We start from the raw sequence: 24,972 nt of genomic DNA on the forward strand, positions 1-24,972 counted from the left end.
TTTAATGTTTCTGCAATAAAATATTAAATTTCCAAGGAACATTTTTGTAGTACATCATATATTGCTAGCAGAATGACTAATTATGATGCAACTGTTTATTTAATGACTTGGTGTATAAATTTTCAATATTTGGCTTTATCTTTTCATGAATGTTTCCAACAGAAAAATACTTTTTTCCCCAGGATTTTTGAGGTCTGTAATTCCTGGATTGCTATTTGACACACCACATTCCCACTGTCATACAGTCACACCGTAATACAAATGACACTTCATACAAAAAAAAAATACAGGTCTTCTTTTTCACTTTATACTTTAATATTTTCTTACCAAAATTCCATTACAACTTTTCATATTTTTCCGTAGCTTTTCACTACTATCTATAAAGTCAAATTTAATTTCTCAGACGTAAGCAAAAAAGAAAATATAGACTCATCCATGTCATACCTTGGAAAAATTATACTGGGAATCAACAAATGGAGACTCTGAGGCATAACTATGTCTATGCTTTGTGGGATTGGCAGCTTATGGCTCAACTGGAGATTAGTCAGCACACACATTCAGTATACTCTGGAATTACTTTGCTAATGGGCTAGTTATCACTTTTGCTAATTTCTGGACCCTTACATACCAGGGTCAGCAAATTACTGCTGCGGAAACCAAGCTTTCAGTTTACTAAGATAGACACAAACTAAAACTGTTGTTGTTCAATGTGGTAAAAGTACATGAATGATGTTGTACAGACATAATACCTGTAATCAAGATAGTGTAAACACTTTAAGTCCCCCAAAAATGTACACTGCAAGATTATGGAAATCATCAGAAATGCCACCCTACTGACAGTACAATTAAACCAGCATCCATTCAATAGCTTTTGTGACCATGTCACAACAATAGTTTTTGTTTGTGTTTGTGTCTGTTGTAGTTTATCGAAAATGTAGTTTCCCCTGTCATATTAACACTGGGCTGGCTATAACATCTCACCAGCACACTGGGCTGGCTATAACATCTCACCAGCACACTGGGCTGGCTATAACATCTCACCAGCACACTGGGCTGGCTATAACATCTCACCAGCACACTGGGCTGGCTATAACATCTCACCAGCACACTGGGCTGGCTATAACATCTCACCAGCACACTGGGCTGGCTATAACATCTCACCAGCACACTGGGCTGGCTATAACATCTCACCAGCACACTGGGCTGGCTATAACATCTCACCAGCACACTGGGCTGGCTATAACATCTCACCAGCACACTGGGCTGGCTATAACATCTCACCAGCACACTGGGCTGGCTATAACATCTCACCAGCACACTGGGCTGGCTATAACATCTCACCAGCACACTGGGCTGGCTGTAACATCTCACCAGCACACTGGGCTGGATATAACATCTCAACAGTATGTATTTGCAACACTTTAAATGATCAAGGGACACTAACATACATAAACCATCCCAAAATGGATTTTTAAGAGATGGTAAGGTGACATTACAGTTAACATCAGACTGACACCTGGCCAGCAAAACAGGAAGTGATTCTTGACATGTTCTGTAACAAGTCAAACACTAAACCAACCCAAACATCTAATATCACAGCTTCTCGTTTTATGTGTGATTTCCAAAACCAGGCTAGGGTTGGCTAATTAGAGTATCAGAAACTCGCAGTTTGCTTTATTATATTCTTTGTAATTTAAAAATACTGTAAGTATTGCTGTGTCCTCTTTATCTTCTTAAAAAGATTACTTGATGTCTCAAGCTCTCATCTGCTCAACAATGCATTTTTTGTTGATACCCTTTCCCCCTTAAAAATAAAATCCGAATGGAAAAACATTTAATTGTGATTTACAACGAATATTTTCTAAAAGCGATGAAAATTCGTGTAAAATGGGCAAATGAACATTTAGTGACAATCAGATCAGTATTTGACTTGTTTCTCATAGAAATATGAATTAGTGAATTTTTTTTTGAGGGGGGGGGGGGTGCTTAAAAAAATGAACATGGGCCTACACTCTGATACATACTATACACAAACCCTCTACTTAAAGAATAACGTAAAAAAGCTGAAAGTTTATAAGTAGATGGAATAGAATCTCAAGGTACTACGTACATTAAAAATTTTCATTTTTTTGGTTGCTTCCTTTAACATCTGAAGAGATAAATACTTTTGTATAACAAATATCTGGAAGTTGGTCGTTCAAAGAAGGAACGCTTGATGTGATTAAATGGACATGGGGTGAAGAACAATTGTTTCCATAACAACCTCATAGTGTTGAGGTGGTAATATCTATTATTGATAGCCTGCATGGTATCCATGGCAACAGATGTAGGAGCTGTCCATCAGCAAGGTGTTTTACAAGCTTGTGTCAATATGTATGACATTAAGAAACTGACTCTCCACCCCTATTGTAACAGTTATGTAACCCTAAATACAAAGGACATGGACTAAACCATTGCAGCAATCAGGGGGTTGTAGTGATGTTACTGGTCCATGGCTTCATCTTGTGTTTGTGGTTTTGGGGAGAGTTTTTCCATTTTTTCACTTCTGAAGGCAGGTATATCTGTGATGGTTGGCATGACTTTAGCTTCTGTCCCAGTTGTTGAGCTCACTCCATCTACAAGAAAACACAAGAGTTGATTCATTTTATTTGCACAAACTCTTCCTAGGCCTAACAAAATAAACTGTGTGGTTCCAATTATGCTCAATTTTAGAATAGGTGGGGTAGGTAGATTTTTTATCTTTTTTTTTTTTTTAAATATATATATTTTTTTCATGCGAGTGTCTAGTTCAGGTAGTTATGTTTTCCATTGTTTTCCATATGGTCTGTCATATTGGTTTCAGTTTTATATTGTCTTTTTAGTTGATATCGGTTTCCGCATCCACTGTTTCTGGTGAGACTTCACAATTTTCATGATTTTTTTTGAATACCTAAAAAAAAGTTTGGGGTCGGTGTAAAAAACTAGGGGGGGGGGGGGGGGGGGGGGGGGTCGGGTAACCGGAACCAAACAATTTTTTGGTAAATAAGGTATACTTCATTGCCCTTGGCAACAACAACAACAACAACAACAACAACATCAGCGACAGAGCAAACCAAAGAAAGTGAGGAAGATTTCATTAACATTTTGATTCTTGAACACTACTGAAGGTGTAGTTATAGTACAACTCTGTTGGTATAATGAATTTAGTAGGAAATTTTAGGGGTAACTGTCAGTTATTTTTTCGTCTGAGGAAAAGCTGTTTGAAGTATGCGGGAGTGGGACAAAATGGTATAGCTAAATTGTACACACATTAATTGTATAAGAATTGACGTTACTCCACTATTTAATTAAGACCAATTTCTGTGTTTACTGATATGAACATAAATGAACACATTACATAGCAGGTGCAGAGATAACGTGGGATAAAATCACTACAAGTTTCGCCTACCTTCTTTTTTCTCTTGTACTTCCATTGGTTCTGTGCTTGTTTCTGGTTTCTCTTGTATACTTGGCTGGACCTTCCTGTTTTTTTAAGACAAGTATAAACCATTACTGAATGAAAACATCATTTTAATCATTCTGAAAGCTCAGTAAGGAATCCTACAATTTGATAAATAGATGTACTCTTCAAAAGCCCAATATTAGAAATCATCAATCTCACAGTAGTATCTCATCAGTGGAGCCTTAAGGATTACATATCATTTTTTTTTTGTTTAAGGGCAAAATTTCAATCCCGGGTCAGTTTCTCGACACTTCCAACATATCATCGTGTCAGTGCAGTAAGGCCGTATCTGCAATGCAATTGTATAGGCAGATACGACCTTACTGCACTGACACAACAATATATCACACCACCATTTTCACAAATGCAGTCCCTAAAACACAACTAATTTCAAAAGTATAGTTACAGATTTCATTCCTGTACATTCATAATACTGTAGTACAATATCAGGAGATAGAAAATCTGTAATATTCTCTAAAACAACAGTTTCATAAGTGATGTATGACCCCTGTGAGTGTTGTCAAAAGTCATCTAGCATACTGAACGTAATCTTAATCCGACCCCTATTTATATGCAGAGTAGGCATACAGACCAACTTTTTTGTCTCTTTCAGGCAAGCAATTTTCTCATCCAACTGTCTCTCCTAATTTAAAATGAGCTTCTAAAATTGAATCCCTTGAATACGCAGAATGTAGCATACATCTTGCTGCTACAACAGCAAAATTTGAAAATCAGAATTTACAGAATATAATGCTCTCAAAATATGTGTTATTTACTAGAATTGACGTTAGATGCCATATATATGTATGTATATATGTATGTATGTATGTATATATGTATGTATGTATGTATGTATGTATGTATGTATGTATGTATGTATGTATGTATATATATATATATATATATATATTATATGTTTGTATAATCGTCTACTCACCCTCTATCTTCTTCATTAGATTCAGTAGAAGGTTGTACTTCTCTTTCCTTCACCGGTTCTGACCTCACTGCTGGCTCTTCTACCTGGTCTTGTTCCTTTTTAACTTCTACATCTGGATATAAAAAGAACACAACACTACAGTCAATAACAGTGTTTATATATATCTAAAGTCAAAAACTTTAAAACCTAATCCTCTCCTGTTTCCCAAGATATATCCATGTCATAACATAAGAAATTTATATTATGAGAGACCTGTCTCAAATCCATTTTGTTGTCAAGATATAAAATATTTTGCAGGAATCATCAAGGTTCTCTCTAAACCCCTAAGCAAGAGAATGTGTGAATGATCGTAAAAGCAAATTCATTTACCTTGTTCTTTGTTTTCTTTTTCATCTTCAGTTCGTGGTCTCTTACGTTTCTGCATCAGTCTCATATCTCTACGACCATCACCTTCATCTTCACTATCTGAGAACTCCTCATCACAAGCAATGCGTTTATCTGAGGCACGTACTACATAGTGGATTGGAAAAACGTGGAATTCAATTATTTGATAACACATCAAGGTTACTGTAAACATTGGTATTTTCACCACTAGAAAATCTTACGCTTTTAAAGTCTTCAGTTAGTTCTACAAAACACTAATTTTACTAATAGGGTACTTGCAATCCAGACTGAGCATGCTCAGACGCAAAGGACTATGGGATTATCTGTGGTTATTGTAATACCTAATCTGGAGCTACTGATAAAATAAATCTCCCACAATGGTCAGGGTCTCTATGAATTGCTTATTTGTGGTTTCAAACAATGTATCAGCATTGTTTACAATACTAATTGATTAGTATTTATTATCACATTTCCCATGATGCAACATTCAACATGGCGGGTTTGCAAGTTCCCTATTGCCAGACTGTTATATTGTGTTCATGTACAAGAAGACATTTTAGTAACGACTTATTTTTGCGTTTTTGTTTAAAGCGAAATAAGCAAAGATAAGTCTTAGCGAAAATGTCCAGATTTACAATATCTCACTAATCATCAGATATCATCAACATTAAACTAGAAAATGAAAGTTATTGTCACATATCTACCAGTGATTACTTGCACCAATGCACACACACACTAGTGATATTTGCATAAATTAACATACTTGATATTCTTTTATCTTGGTCTTCCTCTTCTTCACCATCACTGTCGGGTGGAATGGCATCTTCTGGAATAGCTGTAATAGAAAAAAAAGAGAAATGAATCCTGTTTTCCCAATCTGTACTTTTGTATGTACAAACAAATACCCCCCCCCCACCCTACCCCATACAGAGAGGAGTAAGACCAACTGACACAGAATTCTTAATTCTTCAGAATTTGTTTCATTTTAACCAACTGATAAATAATTATGAAATCGCTGCTATTGGTGGATTCACACTTGAACAAAGCTGATTGGATACTGGATGACCTTTGACATAGCAAGGCATTATGGGTAAATCAAAGATGGCCACTACCTTTCAGTTTAAATAGATGTTGTCATATTTTGCATGAATATTCTTTCTTGATCATAATTTAGGGCTAAGCAAATGTTGTAATTCCTGTATTGAAGTGATGATAATACAGACATTTTTTCATAAATTATAGATGAATAATTTCAATTAATGATTTAACAACATGTAAAAATAATAACTTACGTTGCATCTGTACTCCTGGTGCGTGTGGAATCATGCGAAGATTTTCATAAAGTCGTGTTCTGAAAATTGGTGAAATGAAAATTTTTAGAAGTAGTAGTAGAGATGGCAGTGTTGTAAAAACGAAAGCCTACTGAATGGTAGCATAATAACTAATACATATTCTGGTTATGCTGGAAAAAGTATCTTTTATATAAAATATTCCAACTTTTATCAAAAGTATAACTTTTCATCGCTTCAAAGAGACACACTGTTATCAAAAACACATACTTTGCAGTGTTATCACATTCATCCCTCTGGAACAAACAGATTGCAGAGATCCACACAAATACACAAATGTCAGAAATTAATAATTGTTTCAAAATTCATTCACATCTAGACTTGGCTTTTCCTTTATCGTCTTTATATGAAATTTTAAAAAAAATTCATTATTAACATTATTTGGAACAATTCTCTGTACCTGAAATAGAATATTATTGGCTAGGTACATCATGAAAATTATGAACATTCAATTTCTTGGTTGACACCATAACTTCCACTCCACATGCTTCACATGCATTGCTATAGGTGAACATGAGAATAAGCCAACCTTCTTGTTCTATTTTGACCCTAAAGTATGAAGTAAAGTGCTATTGTGGGTACTGAGAATTAACTTACTTGATTTTGTCCAGGTATTCACTTGTGTTTTGATTGGCCATGTTTGAAGGGCTAATATGAAGTTTAAAATCTGGTCCAAAGTACTCAAAATAATCATTGTATGGCAGTTCTACAGACAAAAACAAAATATGTAGTTCAGTGAGTTTTCAGAGAGTGTTGTACGTGGCAATATGTTGACGTGACAGCAAAGGGGAATAAACTATTTTTGTTAGGCGTACTAAGAAAGTAAATAAAATGTACATTATAACAGAGTCGCATTGGACCATAACATAGAGATGGGGGAAATTTTACATAACAAACAAACACACTGTGTTAACTGTTAGATCTCAGAGGATGAACTCATCTCTGTCTACAGGCCTACAGAGAACATTGTAACTTATAGAGTGGTGTAACCTTCTATGTTATATTGCCTTATTGGGTGGAACTTGCTGTAAATCACAGGGTGCAACCAACATTTCTAACAATTTCTCGAAACAAAACTGAACATTTATTTGTTCACCAAAGCCTAGTGTACTTAAGCCATTCAGTGCTATGTAACGGAATTTTGCTCTGGAGATTGGCGGCTACACTATAGAAATTTGATTGACTGATTTATTTCTGTGTACAAGCGATAATTCTGTCAATAGCGCTCACTATCCTATATAAAGGCTTGGGCCTAAAATTGCTACCTATTTTTTTTGGCTGATTACCCCTTAGAAAGAGGGCAAATGACCAGTAACATTATAACACAAATGATGCAATAGGAAATATTTTAAATATACTGACCGTTTGCTACATCAACACCAAGCGCAACAGCAGTTTCATAGGTCCAGCATCTTGCAACGTTCCTGATTGTATATCCACCACCACCAAGTACCAGCAGTGGTAAGTTGAATTTCTTCACAAAATCAAGACATTTGGCGTGACCTAGAAAATACAATAAATTGTGTCAAATTCTTCCCTAACTTTGGCATGACCTTAAAAGTAATATACATGGTATTAAAATCTGTAAAAATTCATATCATCACAAGGGAAACAAGATACACCTTGTGATGATAAACTTGAGATTCTCACACGATGATAGATGTATTAATTTCACCTTGTCCCAATTTTAAGTTACGTCAAATTTCATTGAAACATTTTGTCTCACTCATACACTTTTGTTTAGAATATATAAAATGGAAAGAATGTTATCGCTTTTGTTTGGTGGTTCTCTTTTTTCCAATTTCGAATGTTGAGTTATAAAATTGTAAGACGGATTTTGGTTGGCAACTGTAAGTACGAGATTGGGTTCCGGAAAATCTATGGTATTACTTCAGATGTATACAACAAGTGCTCACAAAAGAACAAATGACAGTAAACGTAACAGCCAAAAAGAAATTGTGACGTGTACACTACATCGCATTTTAATCAGATTGGTACTAAACATGCCAACTCACCTCTTAGTGTTAGATTAAAACAACCCAATCTGTCTCCTGACAGTGAGTCAGCTCCACACTGTAGAACCACAGCACTGGGCTGGTACATTTCCATTACTTTAGCAGTAATCTACAAGAAATTATGCAGAAATAGACATTTTATGTATTCACGCACCACAGTTCAGTTGTACATGGAATCATTGTGTTGTCATAATTTTACACAAAGTGGCTCAAGTTGTTGACAATAAATACCACAATCAATTTGAAAACTCATGATGATATCATTCTACAACACATACAACTTACAGGAGGAATTGTGTTCACCGTGTAAAGCCTGACTCCCAATATTTAGCCTTTAGCGTGTGATTACATAGAGTTACCAAAACCAAGTCATTAAAGTCTGACACCCTATATTTAGGGTGTGATTACATAGAGTTACAGAAACCAAGTCATTCATTAAAGGGTTATAAAGACAGTGCTTATATTGTTGGATTTAATAGAAAATAAACATACCAATTCAAACTTCATGCTCTACAACACACAAAAGAGAATACAATGTGAAGGGACAATGGACACTTGTGTTTGATAATACAAATCATGATTATGTTAAGGGGACTATTTCAACACTGACTCCCTAACTTGAATATAAACATGTATTTATTGTACAGTCTTTTCACTGTTCTACACCCTTGCCAAAAGAATGACTCTATGATCAAGCATATTTCTATCCACAAAAGGAGAACTTGTAATTGCAAATATGGTGTACTGTGTACTTACAGGTTCAAATATCTGTTCATATGATTCATCGTCGATACCGTCTCTTAGTGGGAAGTTGACAGCATAATATTTACCCTTGCCAGCTCCAATGTCCTGTAATTACAACAAACCATAAATTTCAATAACCTGTATCTTTCTGAATGTGCTGAAAATAAGTCACATACCCTGACTAAATTTCACTTTGTGTTGATTTTGAACGGAGTGTGTAATCAGATACAACACGAAACGCATGCTCAATGTACAGTGTTATCAGTATTAAAGTTTCTCACAATAATACATTCAAGTCATTGAAAATTTAAATACCACTGTAGCATGCTTTTATGTTGATTAAATTCTGAGTAGCTGACATGATATATTTGATAATGTCTGTTCTTAGTTTTAGCTTGTTTATTTTGTTATGCTAACTGAAGCATAACCACTTAGTTGTCAAACCCAATCAATGTCCTATCAATTAGCAATTTGTTGACATATTACATGTAGTTCTAAGCTGGGTCAGTGAGTACCCTTTCACGACTGTTTACATATATACATCAATCCATCAATATAATGTTTATAATTTCTTGCAAATAGTAAATGGGTTTATTAAACCCATTTACTATTTGCAAGAAATTATAAACATTTGTAAAAATTATAAATTTATTTACTTTTTTTTACAAGAAATAATATATTTACTTCTTGCAAGAAATTATTGAGTAGACCCAACTACTCTATCAACATCATTCACAAATATTGCACTGGCAGAAAGCCGTAGACATGTTTTATATTCTAGAGATCAATTTGATGTACAGTTCGCTATGGCAGAAAGCCGTAGATATGTTTTATATTCTAGAGATCAGTTTGATGTACAGTTCGCTATGGTGGTGTAAGGGGAACCTTTGAAGCAAAAAATAAAAGGATTTATATCCAGAAATCTAAAGAATGATTTACAACAAACTTAAAGGGTCCTGCTTACCCTTAGATCACCTGTTCCAGGAAAGTATTCTCCATATTTGTGAAAGGACACTGTCATAACTCTGTCTGTAGTATAAAAGGCTTCCTCCACACCGTCGCCATGGTGAATATCAATATCTATGTACAATACTCTTTGATGGTACCTAAGTAGGTAAAAATTATCACCGTTAGCACCATATACCTAATTTAGTACTTGCATTCTGTTGCAGTTGTTAATCCTATTTCTCCCAAGGGGTACTTGTTTGTACAACAGTAAGTAAGTACGATTTGGGAGGAAGAGGATTAAAACTTGCTGGGCTTTCTGTTTTGAAATTCAAGTGCGGCTGTCGTCTGATTCATACACACATGTTACCAAAACCTAGCCAATAACTAGGGATGCTCAAACATAACTTTGTTTCCAAGCAGAGAAATACATGATTTCTGAAAGACTTTTCTCCCAAGTGAAATCTAGTGTCAGGCCATTAAATCACATTAAATGCAGTGGTTGGAACATAATGGTAGCACAAGGTATGGAAATCTATGCAAATGCTCCCCACCCCACAAAACACACACACACACACACACACACAGACACACACACACACACACACCTTCTACCTGAGTCTACCTGTATTCAACATTCTTTTAACCATGATTTCCCACCCTAAATAATAGTACAAGTTATGGTGTAATCTATACAATTTATACTGAGATTTAATAGTAAGATACTTACTTTAAGAGCTCAAGTATGGCAAGAACGATGTCATTGACATAACAAAACCCTGAAGCTTCTGATTTTTTAGCATGATGCAGACCTCCTGCCCAGTTGACAGCAATGTCAGCTTGTTGTTTATTGAGTTTGACAGACCCAGCCACGGAACCACCAGTTGATAATTGACAGAATTCATATAAACCATCAAACACTGGACAATCTTCTCCTACGTTAACTGAGATAGAAAGTAAAAGACAGTGATTTTAATCTCAGAATGCTAACCATTAACAGTGATGAGGTGGGAGTGGGGGAGGGGTACAGGGGTGAAGTTGGTTTAGGGGACAAAGATTACAAACTCTACAACCTGCAGCTACTAATGAACACTATATCATGTAATGTGTGCCCTTTCAGTCAATTTGGTGTGCCACTAATGCACACAATTTCTAGTGACACACCAAAATATTATACTAGAATAGTTTAATTGAGTTACGTACATATTTTCACTTGCGTAAAAGGTATATAAACTCTGCTTGTTCTGCTTTATTACTAACTAAATTTAAAAGTACTGTTGCTCTGTTGGTCTGTATCTATGTATTTGTCACTGTGTCTCTCTCTCTCTCATAGTCATATATGGACAAAAATAAGTGAATAAATGAACTCACATCTTTGCATCTGTTTTGTATATTCTGACATATTATCTGGTCTTATACTTCGAAGGAACTTAATGTAATCATCACTGTGGTATTTTGTCATCTCTTCCTGGGTAGCTTTGTGTGGTCTCTGAAAATAAAACGAGAAGAGAGATAGTTCCATCATCTGCCAAATGTTTATTGCACGAAACCAAGTACAAAGTGTTGTCATACGGTGGGCGTGCATTCTCACGTGCTGCACCCAGTCTATTGTATGCACTGCCATTAAAAATACAACAAAAACCAACAGCTAACACCTTCAAAAAGAACTTTAAGACATAGCTATTCTCCAGAGCATTCTATACAGTGCCTCTGAACTCTATATCGTAGTGAAAACTGGCAGTTTATAAATTCACTGATTGATGATTAATTGATAGTACATTCATTTCAACATCTTCATCTAATATTACTGCATATCAGTATTTTTGTCACAAGTAAATTGTTGATTCATGTTCAAATCCCACACATTGCATGGATTTACACAACCAATGAGAATGTTTAATATGCCGAAACATACAGGTACAGTACCTCAGAACGCTCTGTACCCTCCATCCCTTCCTTCTACATATATTATTCTATTACAGCCATACTAATATTTCCACATGTGGTCATTTACATTTGAGCCCAAAATCCAAAATATACTCTACCATGCAGCCATTTCTGTACAAACACATATCCTACAATTCAATGTTAATCATGTTAATATACTTACATATATTTCCATTTTTCTGTACAGTCCATAGTTCAACAATAAATTATGTGTCATTCGTATACGATGGGGTTTCATAGGATGCCCTTGGCCATAATAGTAATTGCCAACATCACCTAATATAATCAAAAGCAAAAATAATGCATTGTCAAAACTTGAAAGTTATATTTCTTTCCACAAGAATAGCAAGTCCATTCAGGGTCTGGCACTTCTCTTTTCAGTTCAAAATGTAAACTATTATCACATGTAACTTGTATATATATGGCTTCATTCACTAAACATATCAATTGAAATATAAAGTAGGCAATCTCTTTTGTCCCTGAACCTATTTTCAAATACATCTTATGACACATTCGTTACACAAAGCACACCCCTTACAAGCATCGAATACATCTTCGGGGAAATTTAATTCATCACTCACACACACGTATAGCAGGTACAAATGTACGGTGGCTGTGCGGCCATTTTGAATGTGTCACTCTAAGGCTTCGGTAGCAAGCCGTGTACCTGTCAACATTTTGACTTGCAAGTTGAATATTCAATGGCAGACCACGCATTTTTAACTCCCATAATTTAGTAAACGTAAAATTGGCGCATATAATGGTCTGGTCATCAGCTTGTATGCATTATTCGAGCTACACTTGGCCGAGAATATATCTGAATTTGATAGTGGTAGCCGGATATTGATGTTGTTGGCATGAAGCTGTCGTTCACATAAACCGCGCTGTAGCGGACGAATTTCGTTTCACGCACCCTTCCTAAAATTCGCATGGCTTCCATCATAGGCAATCGGAAGGTGCCACAACACATTACATGACGTTTCGGAGGCGTATGAAGTTTAAATGTCCATAGCTATAAATGTGCTAGGTTGTTTTTAATTGCGCGAAAGACGTGTAGTTTGGGTTGTTTTCTGTATAGTGTACGTCCCATTGAAGTCTTTGTGTTCTCCAATGGAATAGCCCAGTGCACCGAGTCCTCTAAGTGGGAAACCCCATAACCAAGGTGCGTCAATCTTATGTTTAAGCGCTTATGAGAGGAGCCTAAAAATAATCACCGGATAGTTTTGATTCTAGTTATTTGAATAAGTGCACTTACCATCATAATAGTAGCAAACTTTCTTTTTGGTTGGGGTTTGAGTACCAGTAAACGCCATGCTTGCCGGTCCGCCGAATCCACTCTGTTCATGCAAATAAAATGATAATGAGCTAGGCGACCTTCTGAAAAGCCGAGCGGGTGATTTGACCTTTCTTTCGTATGCTAAGATACAGCCACAGGTGTATACATTGAATTATTGTTGAAGCAAATTATAGCAGTCAAAATATAACAATTCTGTCTTGTTTTCACGTCAAAATTAGAATTACGTAAGGCAAAGAAAACCAGGTTCAAAATTTGAACGTCTTGTCCCCCTGGCACGGAGGACTTCGGGTTCGATCGATAATATTCGTTATTTTATTTTACTATCTACAAGAGACTTAAATAACAACAAAATGGTGTATATTTATTAGTTTTAGTATCCGAAAGTACAGTAGTTAACAGTTAGACGGGTTTTAAAAAATAAAAGAAAGGAAGAAATACTCGAGCCTGTGGTAGGTTACCCATGATTCATAAGTTACTATTTTCACTAAGTTAAGGGTACTTTCCATTATTTTGTTTAATATTTTTTTCTAATTTTTCGTCTTATTCTAGGTTCTTTCAGATTAAGTCATCTAGTGAAGGAAATCAATTTTGAAGAGTGCTATTTGCACTCGCCACATCAAAGATAAACGTTCGGTTTAAATAATCACCTTGCTCATTTACATTGGCTTAGGCATTCTTAATCTGCCAGGCAAGTGCACCTACTTCCTTGTTCCACCACCCGGATCCCAGTTCAAGAAACTTTCCACCAAGTTTTTATCGTTGGATGTGTCAAATGTCTTGATTCCGATGTGACGATTCGCAAATTAAGTAAGTAACTGTCTTTGTTTTTAACAAGTACTAATGATGCTGGAGTAAAAATTTTGTTATCGCGTATACAAACTTTGATACGCCCGCCCAGCGAAAGAACATTGAACAAGTACAAACTCGGTGCAGCATGAAGTTGGCATCTGTCACTGTGTTACGCTCCACACGCGTCTGGGCGTTTGCATCGTTATGTATACCGGATAATATCATACGACAACGACCACAATATATAGCTGTTTTCCGTTCCAAATTTCCACACAGCGTCGGTCTGATGAAAAAATATCATAAAATCGATATGAATTAATTTAGTATAGATAATTAATCTTGTTAATTTATCTTTACCCGTCAAGGATTATCCGACATGCGCCAGAAAGGCAGAATTGAAACATGCACGGTAACTAAAAACTAATAAAAAAATACATGGTTTCGATATCTGACAGTATGATACGAGATATAATTTTTTCCATCACTTTTAAAACAAGTTTTACTGTTTTAAAATAGAAATCCGCCAGAATAAGTTTTTGTACTGATAACAATACTCACGAAACACAGATAACAAAATCAATGTATGTAATTATGTTGGTCTTCCTTGTTAGAGTAGGATAAATTTAAATTCTGATAACCTACGAGTCGTCATTACTTTAAACTTTAGGTCAGACTTAATAGAGATATAAATAATGAACAATTATGTTATAGTATTAGTGCCAGATAATAATCTAATGTAAAGATGATGGGCATATAGTAATTCATTTATCTAATATTATTTTTTTGTTGTGTGTGGAAAATAGTGAGATATTTTTTTTGTGTGTGAAATTGTCCAGTGTTTTCCTGTGTGAAACAACACTGAATTTGAAATATGTGCTCATTATCAGTGTAAGCTTCATTTGATGTTTACTTTGTCAGCTGGTTTGTACCTTGTCATTTATCATTCATTGTGTGTACTGGAATTCAGGAAGGTTAGGTTGACATGAAAGCAGTAATGTCACTGTGTTTGTCACTGTGTCTGTCACTGTGTCTGTCACTAAATCTGGCACAAATTAAATGGAATTACACATATCAGGTCAAGAGAATTGGAAGTTAGAAAATGTCTTTTGTCAGAATGGGGAGTTTGTTACTGTGAATATACGATATATTTTGGCACTTAATATTTTTGGCATTTTTTTAACATACACTCCTTGCAGTGGATAATTGGAATGTATATTGCTTTTATTAGCAGTGCCCCCCCCCCCCCCCCCCCCCCATCAGAACTTGGAAGTACATGCATATATAATGTATGTGGAAGATCAGTATAGAAAATCTATTTGACCCTACATGTACCTACTTAAACACACCATGTCAAGTTTTGTTTTCGATATCAGAACTTCTATTCTTTTCTTCATTGGTTAATAAATTGGTTTATGAATCCGTTCACAGTTTCATGTTTGTCCTAAGTCTCACACTCAAACACGGATGGTTTTGACTCAGACTTTCTCCAACATCTGTAGTTAAATGTGATTTTGGACTCTAGATATCTATTCTGTATACATACAATGTATACAAACACCATCCCTTACTATTGAGTAAAGAAAACTCACCCATTCTCTCTCAGGATTTTGACTTCATTATTCAGTGTATTAAGTCCTAAAAAAATTGTTTGGTTCCGGTTACCTGATCCCACCTAGTTTTTCACTGCGACACTAATTTTTTTCCCCGTATTATATATTATATAAATATATATATATATAACAAATAAAAAAATCTATCTACCCCACCTGTTTTGAAATTGAGCGTAATCAGATCTTTGTAATTTTTTAACTTGGGACAATTTTAACAGACAACAGTGATCCCAAAGAGAGGTGATTGTAAAAAATTTTTTGGTTTTAGTAAATTACTATTTTGTGCAAATACTTTAAACTTTGTACTTTGCTGATTCTCTCAGTCTCTCACCCCCCCCCCTTCCTCTTCCTCCTCCAAAACAACATATGTCTTTGCTGAGACTTTATATTTTCCTCCATCATGAAAACCAAATCTGTACAGATTGAATATAGTTTCACAAAAAATAAAACAATTCAGTGGTACATTAGGACTGGCCTTATAAAATAGCCTAGTTTTGACATACCTACATTATATTTTCATAAGTACTATAGTATAGTGGCCATCTGTTTTACCATGTATGTGTAGAATGGTTGGAATTGTGTAAGCCAAAACAATATGTACGTTGTTATGATAGCATACCTTTCAAAGCTAGGTTAGGTGGGGATTTTGTTACTGTGCATTTTGGTACTCAACATTTTTTGGCAATTTTAGCAGAAAAAATTTAATAATAGACAAAAATATCTGATTAAAGCCAATTTTTTTACTATAGAATAAGTTCATTTTACTATCTCTTGAATAATTTTGCTCCAAAAAGAAATCTGTGAGAAAATTAAATCCCTTTCACTGGTAAATTTTTTGAGATAATAAAAACCGATTTATTTGTATTCAGAAGTGACTCAAAAACTGACATTGCAAAAACAACCTATATTTTGTAAAAAGTTTTTAAAAAAAAATAGAGAAACAAAATTTGTACTCAAAATGTGCCAGAGTGCCAGACTTGAAAATATTACCTGAGAAGTTATGATGAATTGATAAATTATTCAATTAAACATAGTTGAAAAAGCAAATAGTGTGAATAAGTGAATTTTAGTACATGTAGTTTATTTGCATACTAAATGTCATTAATCAAACTGTGAGTAGGTAGGAGTGCCTTTATTGTCCCATAATATCTATTATTGATGTATTAGGTCAGGACTAGGAGAATAAGTCATTAATCATAGTTTTTTCGTAAACTCAAAGTCCTTGAAAAGTAACCTAGTTATGATCCATTGTTCATTTAGACAGCTGGATAATAATTAGATGTTATTCCCAATATTTTTGGAAAAGGAAAATACGAGTGACCTAAGGGGCCTTTGTCACTACGAATCATTAAACAAATAGTGACAACCCTTCGGTCATGAATATTTTCCAACTGAATAAAGAAAAATGTTGGAGACTAACATAATTATACCACCGGAAGTAACATCAAAGAAAAATCGCCGAAAATAGGCAATTTTGAACGTTTTGATTCACATTTCAAACACAGCAGAACTAGTATCGTAGACACATATTGTCATGACTTAGACGTGTGTTGTCATGACGTAGAATGACCAGAGTATATATTCCATATTTTTGGCTTATGCATTGTATAATTAGATATTATTTCTCAATATTTGTCTCTGTTCAGCCAAGAATAATATGAGTGACCTAAGGGGCCTTGTCACTACAAGTGGCTAAATGAGTTGTAAGAGCCTTTAGGTCATGAATATTTTTCAGCTAAATGAAGACAAATAATGGAGAATAATATAATTATACCTCCTCAACTATAATTTATGAACAATTGATGGAAATTGAATGTTGAAGTGAATATTTTGATTCATATTTCATGGACTTCAGAACTAATGACTTATATTTCAAGGACTGCAGAACCAGTGACTTAGACATGAGCTGTATGACATGTAGAACAACCAGGATATAAAAAATTGATATTTTCGTTTTAATGTATTCAAAGTGGCCTCTGTGTGTGGTATAATTATGTGTAGTGTGATATTTGATACTTGTATATAGCCTAGAATCCATGCTAATAATAGGACATTTCATTTTCTGGCAGCAACCAGAGTAACCACAGAGTAGTTTATTTCCTTGTTCAAAGTTACAGGGTAGAGTAGATCCTGGTTTAATTTTTATCAACTTTGTCGTATGTGAAAATCCAGATATTTTTCTTGCCATATTTGCCAGACTCAGTAATTATGGAGACTGACAACATGATTTCAGCTATTAACTTGTAATGTTGTACTATAATTGGTAATCACAAATTCCTATAATTGCTGACATTTGCACATTTATTTTCTCATCAAGTAACCAGAATGAATTATGAAACAGGCAGGTTTTTAATCCTTGATCACTGAAGTTAATTTTTTCATTACTTTATTTTTCTCATGTTCAGGCTTAAACGATTTTTTTTTTTCAAGCGCCAGGTTTTTATAGAGAAGATGCTTACAGTAAAAACACCTTGTCACATTTGGATTCCTTTGAAACATTTCATTAGATACTGATGCTGAATGTTCACGAGAGTTGTTTTACACTGTTAGGGTATAGGCACTCAGGAATCATGAATATTCAGTGTTCAACCATTGAATACATTATTTCTGCTGACTCCCATGATGCAACAGCCCATAGCAAAGATACTCTGTTAAGGTACATGATGTGCAAGATCAACTTGATGTTTCTCTAGTAATTGTAGGTGATATAACATCATGAAATGACTTTCCACAACCCATGAAAATATCTCTTTCCTGTAGTGGTATTACCCTTTAAGAAGATAGTAATACATGTATTTTGTTTTTGTGTAAATTAATCAAATTCCACGCAGTTCAAATTTATTTTCTAGGGAACACACTACAAAGAAGCAAAGGAAAGCATTCTAATTTCTAGATGAATATTGGAGATATACTTGAATTTTTCCAAAGTCTGCCCTCATAGTTGCCCTGTGGCTTGTAAAGATGTGATGTATATCCTGTAGTTTTGGTGTAGATGAATGAGGAAAATTACTAAATAAACCGTACATTCTATTTTTGTTTTGTCTATTTGTTCTCTACTTCAATTCAAATTTCAACAAGACTATAATTCATAGACAACTTCCGTCATAATTCCAAATGACTAGAAAAACTTGAACTCTGAGCTGAATTTTATTGTTACCAACCGTCATTTTGATTAGTAACTAAATATGGTTACCCTTTAACCAGAAACATTGCTTTCTTGCTCTGGAATCATATTTTGTAATGGTTTTGAACTCCTAGTACATGTGTATTTTAAGTAAATCGCAGCTGAAGATTCAAGAAGTCAGAGTGATCTACTATTATGGTAAATTATTTTACACTCTTTGAGTTCACAATTAATACAAAAGTACCCTTCCAGATCCTGTAGAGTTATCAGATCCTGTAGAGTTTTCAGATCCTGTAGAGTTATCAGATCCCGTATCGGAACTAGACTATCTGGATGCCAACGTGGTCTCTAACTAAAATGGAGGTGTAAATTGTAATGATACCGTATCTAGACTATCTGGATGCCAACGTGGTCTCTAACTAAAATGGAGGTGTAAATTGTAATGATACCGTATCTAGACTCTATCTGGATGCCAACGTGGTCTGTAACTAAAATGGAGGTGAAAATCCTAATGATATACCGTATAGGAACTCGACTATCTGGATGCCAACATGGTCTCTAACTAAAATGGAGGTGTAAATCGTAATGATACCATATAGGAACTCGACTAGGAGACATCATACACATAAATCTTATCTCATTCTTAGACAAAAGCAGGTCTTTAAACTTTAATTACAATTAGTCCATTGAAAAGCATTTAGTATAATTTAACTGCTAACTGTATGTAATGAAACTACTTTTTGTACATTTACATTGTAACATTATTGGTAAAAGCAGAAGTAAGTGCAAACTCAATTTAGGGAATTAATGTTGAAAATTGTATGCATTAGAATTAGATCAAAATTCCAAAAAATTTGAAAGCATCAGGATTGCGTTGTATTGGAAAACACAACAGTTTGGTTGATTGTCAAAAACTAGATTTTTGAGGGTTTTAATTTTCACCAAAATTTGAAAAGAAAAATTTGCCTATAAATAAAAAGTGTTTTATGGGACTTTTGATTTCAATGGAAAACTACACTGGAGAAAATAAATTCAGAGTGAAATTTAGTATTTCAGAGTGTACAGGTTTGATAATAGGGAACTTCAAACCCGCCATGTTGAATGTTGCATCATGGGAAATGTGATAATAAATACTAATCAATTAGTATTGTAAACAATGTTGATACATTGTTTGTAACCACAAATAATCAATTCATAGTTACCCTGACCATTGTGGGACGTTTATTTTATGAGTAGCTCCAGATTAGATATTACAATAACCACAGATAATCCCATAGTCCTTTGCATCTGAACATGCTCAGTCTGGATTGCAAGTTCCCTATTGGACAATTATTGCCCATGCTAGGTTGTTGAGATTGTAAGCTACATGTATGTTCAACATATGTAAGTATCAACCATCATGTACATCAACACATCGAAACAAACCAAAGTACAGCGCTGCCTGAACGACTTTAGTTAAAGTTAAGAACGTTACACAAGTGGCAACGGTGGGATTCGAACCCACACTATTGAAATGACTGGTGCCTCAAACCAGATGTACTCTGTACATGTATGTATATGTGTACATGAAGATTAGTGAGTTAAAGGGTACAAACCTGTGATGTCTTGAAAAAAATGGACTTTGGTACTTGTTATCAAAAGAACAAGAAATAAATGTCATACATGTAGACTCATACATAGACTAGTCTGTAAGAATTAGATACAGACATTCATGCCATGCTATCAACCAGCACTCATCAGAAGCCTGACACAGTCTATATACGTATCTTACAGTCTATACATGTACATGTATATTACACTTGTCTATTATTTAGTCTATCATTAATAATATGATGATTGTTTTATACATATTAATGCACATAATGACAACAATGACATTTGGTTATAGTATAGGTTACATATCTGTCATTACATACAGTCAGACAGTAAATATTAACTTAAACACAACCAGATATGTATTTATATACCCAATGTTATATACATATCTATATATGTTTATGAATATTAAGTGGCGAGTATGATTATGATCGTAAATTATGATAGACAAAAATACAAACAATAAGTTGAGTTTACATTAAAACTTAACAGAAAAACAAGAATATTTTTGAAATATGTTTCTAGGAGAAGTAACTAAACTAAATCATAGACAGTGGAGATGTATGTGGTTAAATTGTACTTGGGTTAAATTTGACTTTGACTTTGACTCCATTTACAGACCGTTAACGAATCCATAATCATTTTAATCCTGTTTTCCCAACTTGTAGTTTTTGTGTACAAACAAATATCCTCCAGGTAGAAAGAGGATTAATTACCTGGTAATGTGTAATTGTTGGAGAATGTATTGTACTTGGCAAGAATTGAAAGGACCGTAAATAGACAATGTACATGTAGTTCCTTTGGAACAGTAAGTTTGAAACAGCTGATTAGGAACACTGCATTCGTTTCTAACTTACCAAAGTAATGATATTCTTTCATACTCATTCTTGTTTATTCTTATGTAATGGATTGGTTTGTTCTTTTTTTTTTGCATTACCTGGTTCTTTTCAACTAACATTACTTTGTTACCATACATATGGTCTCTAAGTGTGATGCTCGTATGCATGGCATAGCAAGTTCCAATGATGCATTGTATATCCTAAGGGCACATTCTTCAAGTTCTGTATAATTAGACTTAAACATTGGAATGCACATGGCATATTTGACTTAATTAGGGGAATTTTCTGGGCAACGTAACCTTTATGATTTGAAATCTGTAAATTGGCACCACTCAGAAGGAATAACTGTTACGTTAGATATGCTTTGTGTAAGAGTATGATTGTACTACATGTATGTACCGGTATACATGTATGTATATGTATGCAATGCATCCATTGGTACAGTAACATAGAATTTGTAATGTCCTGTTCTGTACAGTACAAATTGTGATGTGGTTACCATGGATTCCTGGTTAGCCCATACATACATGTAGTAACACACAGTATGTACAATGTATGTTTTATCCATATGATATGTGTATGAGCATGCATCTGTCTTGCTCTGGAAATATACCGATACTCGATCTTCCGACAAATCTCTGTTCCACTTTTGAGTTTTGTCAGAGTTCTCAGACTCAGAGTGTATATTTCCAGTGCTGTATACTGTGACTGACTTTGACTGTCTGCCCATCCATCCATGCATTTACTTTTCCAAATTATACATACCTCATGTAGTAGTCTGATGCCAAGATACAATTTGGAAGTTGAATTTGTCATTTGCTTTATAGTTTGGAGTAAAATTGTCATGCAGTTGTCTTAATATTGTTACAGCTGTACAATCATATCATACACTCTGAACAGTATTGATTCACCAGTTGGTAAACATATTTTGTATAGCTGTACACATACCGTCAATGTAGTATGGTGCAATGTATCCAATGAAATTGATTTTGGGTCCACATCCGAAAATCAGCATTCAGCACCCCAAATGCAAGATTTGAACCAGTTACTGTATTACTAACATGTATTCATGAAATCAACTGCAGTTAACAATATAATATCTAATTATTGGTATTTTAACAATTTTGAGTGAAAATATTGTTGGTTGTCTGATTGAAAAATTGATAATCCAGCAGTTATGTGTAACTGTTTACATTCAAAATAGAGGACATGATATGATACATGTATATAGCTGTAATTTGTAAAACTCCTTGTAAGGTTTAGTCAGTCAAGAAATGTTTAATTCCAGAATGTCACTCCAAATTGGGTTTTCACTCACACAGTGAAAGAGTGCACAGAATGATGTATGGTAAACCAGTATTGATAGCAACCCCTCTGTGCCATTCAAGGTTATGTCGCTCACCCCTCTGTGCCATTCAAGGTTACAGTGATAATTAGAAATATGTGTATTTTTCTACTAATGAGATTCTTAGATGTGGTGATGGAAGCAGAGTTGTATATGTGGTTTGGCTCATCACAGACATCTATTCATGGGAGAATCTGAGCTACATTTTATACCCTAATCCATTAAAATAGAAGTTAGTATTAGCCCAAGGATTGTTCTGAAGTGGAATACAGACTACCAGAGCTAATATTTCTTCTATGACACTATGAAATACCTTTGCCAGTGCATCTTGGATGGTGTCGTAAAAGAGAGCGAGGTTTATGATAATGACTACGATCTGTGTTGCGATTTATACTATGTTTATCTTCACACATCACGTCTAGTCAATGTCATTACTCTAGCACAGAAATCTGTGCTACCCTGACAGTATTCATATAAGACCTCTGTGCTACCCTGACAGCATTCATATAAGACCTCTGTGCTACCCTGACAGCATTCATATAAGACCTCTGTGCTACCCTGACAGCATTCATATAAGACCTCTGTGCTACCCTGACAGCATTCATATAAGACCTCTGTGCTACCCTGACAGCATTCATATAAGACCTTTCTAGGACTGATATGCAAATGTCGAACCGAACTCCACCTCCAGTCTGCTGAAAATAAAATCACTTTTATATGAATGCTGTCGGGGGCAGCACAGATTTCTGTGCTAGAGTAATGATGTGTGAAGATAAACGTTGTGTAAATCGTAACAGGGATCTTACTGGAACTAGACTAGATAATGACAGACTAGTGACTGAGTAGAATTGTGTTACACACTGCAAAGGCCAAGTGTGTCTCCCTCCTGACAAGTTGAATGAGGTACATGTAGACATCCTTGATTTCTTCAAAGTATACATGTAATTAGTGGGCTTAATTACACTGTTAAGGAACTGAAGCATGGTACAGTATATCTTAGCTGATATCTACTTTGATGCTGTACATTGTACATTGACAATAACACAAAGTGATTCGTAATGTAATTTTCATATTATCAATAGGGCTTTCAGAAATTCCAAAGGGATGCAATGAATCTGATTACCTTCTTAGTGAGAATACATCAATTCCATAGAAGGCTTCAGTACATATATACTGCTAATAATATTGAAATCCAAGAAGGGTCCCTATTGTGCACCAAACCTTATTGAAAGAGAACACTACATTCGTTGTACATGTATACTTACTAGCAAGGTCAGAGTAAAAGGTCACAGCGCTATGTTTGTTCCGAACTTGATGTCTGAGTTTGAGCCATTCTTGCTAAATGTATAAAAATATAACTATAATTACAGAGAATTTCCCTTTTACATGTAATATACCTGGGAGGTGGGGGGGGGGGGGTGTATATAGAAGTTGGTGATTATAATCGTAGACAATGTGAGACTCAGCAATACTTTTCCATTGACAGGTTTCACAATGTAGATAAAAAAAAATACATTTTTTAAAAAACATTCTAAGACTTCTTGTTGTGGTGGTAGACTGCAAGAATCAGCAATGGCAGCTATGTACATGTATAAGAGAATTCGCAATATTGAATCTTTCATTTCAATGTCTGTAAGTCAAGAAGTTTTTGAAAATGATGAATCACTGTGATCGCACCATGCCATTACCATATTTATGCTACAGAAGACTGTTACTGTACCAATGGTCAATGTACATGTACATTTCACAAGACTATCATGTTCCTTATTGAAATCAATTAATTAATTAATTAATTAATTGGGTGATTAAATTATGCATTGAGGCAGTTAATTAGTCGACCAGACTTCATTCAAACAAAGAGTTTGATGATCATAACACTTGAGAATTTGATAGTAGAGTGGACTATGGAACTTGTGGCTTATTACTTGTCAAGTTATATAATACTATAAGTATTATAGCAATGGTATGTCACAAAACATTTTAAGCATTATTGGCGGTAACCTAAGCTGACCATCAAAATTCTCAGAGACCTGAAAAGTTCTCAAAAACCACTGGAAATCCAGTGTCCTCCCACTATAGAAAGTATGATGTAACCCTGGCTACAGTGCTTGGAAGGTTTCTGCCATGCTGTTTCCTCATCACTATAAAGAAAGCATGGTGCTAACACTACAGTAACACCATCCTTGACACCTAGGCTGCCATACTTGGCAGGTTTCTACCATGCTTTAACAGTGTTCTGCCATCCTTGAGCTTTAGTAATTTTTGAATCATAATTATAAATAATACTTCACATGAAGAGAAATAGCCGATTACAATGTCTATTATGTAGTATATATGTACATTGTATGTGTTCAATGCTGAAAACATACATATTCTAATAATTAGATTAGATTAGAATAGATTAGATTAGATTAGATTAGATTGATTACAACCATATAGAAAATTGACAATTCTATTTGGGTACATAAGTATAATAAAGATATTGAAGAACACTACAATGAAATAGGCTAATGTTTATAAGTATATAGGTAAAACAATTTTCTTGATTAAATATTTTACATGAGTTTTGA

At 34.7% G+C, this 24,972-nt stretch overlaps 2 protein-coding genes across 2 annotated transcripts in view; one reads left to right on the forward strand and one right to left on the reverse strand.

The window, feature by feature from the left end:
• Positions 1–333: 333 nt before the first annotated feature.
• On the reverse strand, positions 334–13,132 carry LOC144446020 (histone deacetylase 1-like). Its single transcript, XM_078135686.1, has 15 exons — positions 13,058–13,132; positions 11,966–12,078; positions 11,227–11,344; positions 10,586–10,799; positions 9,875–10,016; positions 8,923–9,015; positions 8,167–8,275; positions 7,514–7,654; positions 6,749–6,857; positions 6,095–6,153; positions 5,566–5,637; positions 4,788–4,928; positions 4,419–4,530; positions 3,428–3,501; positions 334–2,615 (listed from the first exon to the last, which is right to left on the reverse strand). Exons 1-15 carry the CDS (start codon positions 13,113–13,115, stop codon positions 2,482–2,484), a joined length of 1,689 nt encoding a protein of 562 aa, XP_077991812.1. The 5' UTR covers positions 13,116–13,132; the 3' UTR covers positions 334–2,481.
• Positions 13,133–13,699: 567 nt separating this feature from the next.
• LOC144445428 (tyrosine-protein kinase Yes-like) overlaps positions 13,700–24,972 on the forward strand; it is a 32,565-nt gene continuing 21,292 nt past the window's right edge. The window contains exon 1 of the mRNA XM_078134968.1: positions 13,700–13,906. The gene's annotated coding sequence lies outside the window, so the exon portion shown is untranslated. The remainder of the gene's footprint in view (positions 13,907–24,972) is intronic.

The sequence above is a fragment of the Glandiceps talaboti genome, chromosome 14 (assembly GCF_964340395.1).
Source record: "Glandiceps talaboti chromosome 14, keGlaTala1.1, whole genome shotgun sequence".
Lineage (NCBI taxonomy): Eukaryota > Metazoa > Hemichordata > Enteropneusta > Spengelidae > Glandiceps > Glandiceps talaboti.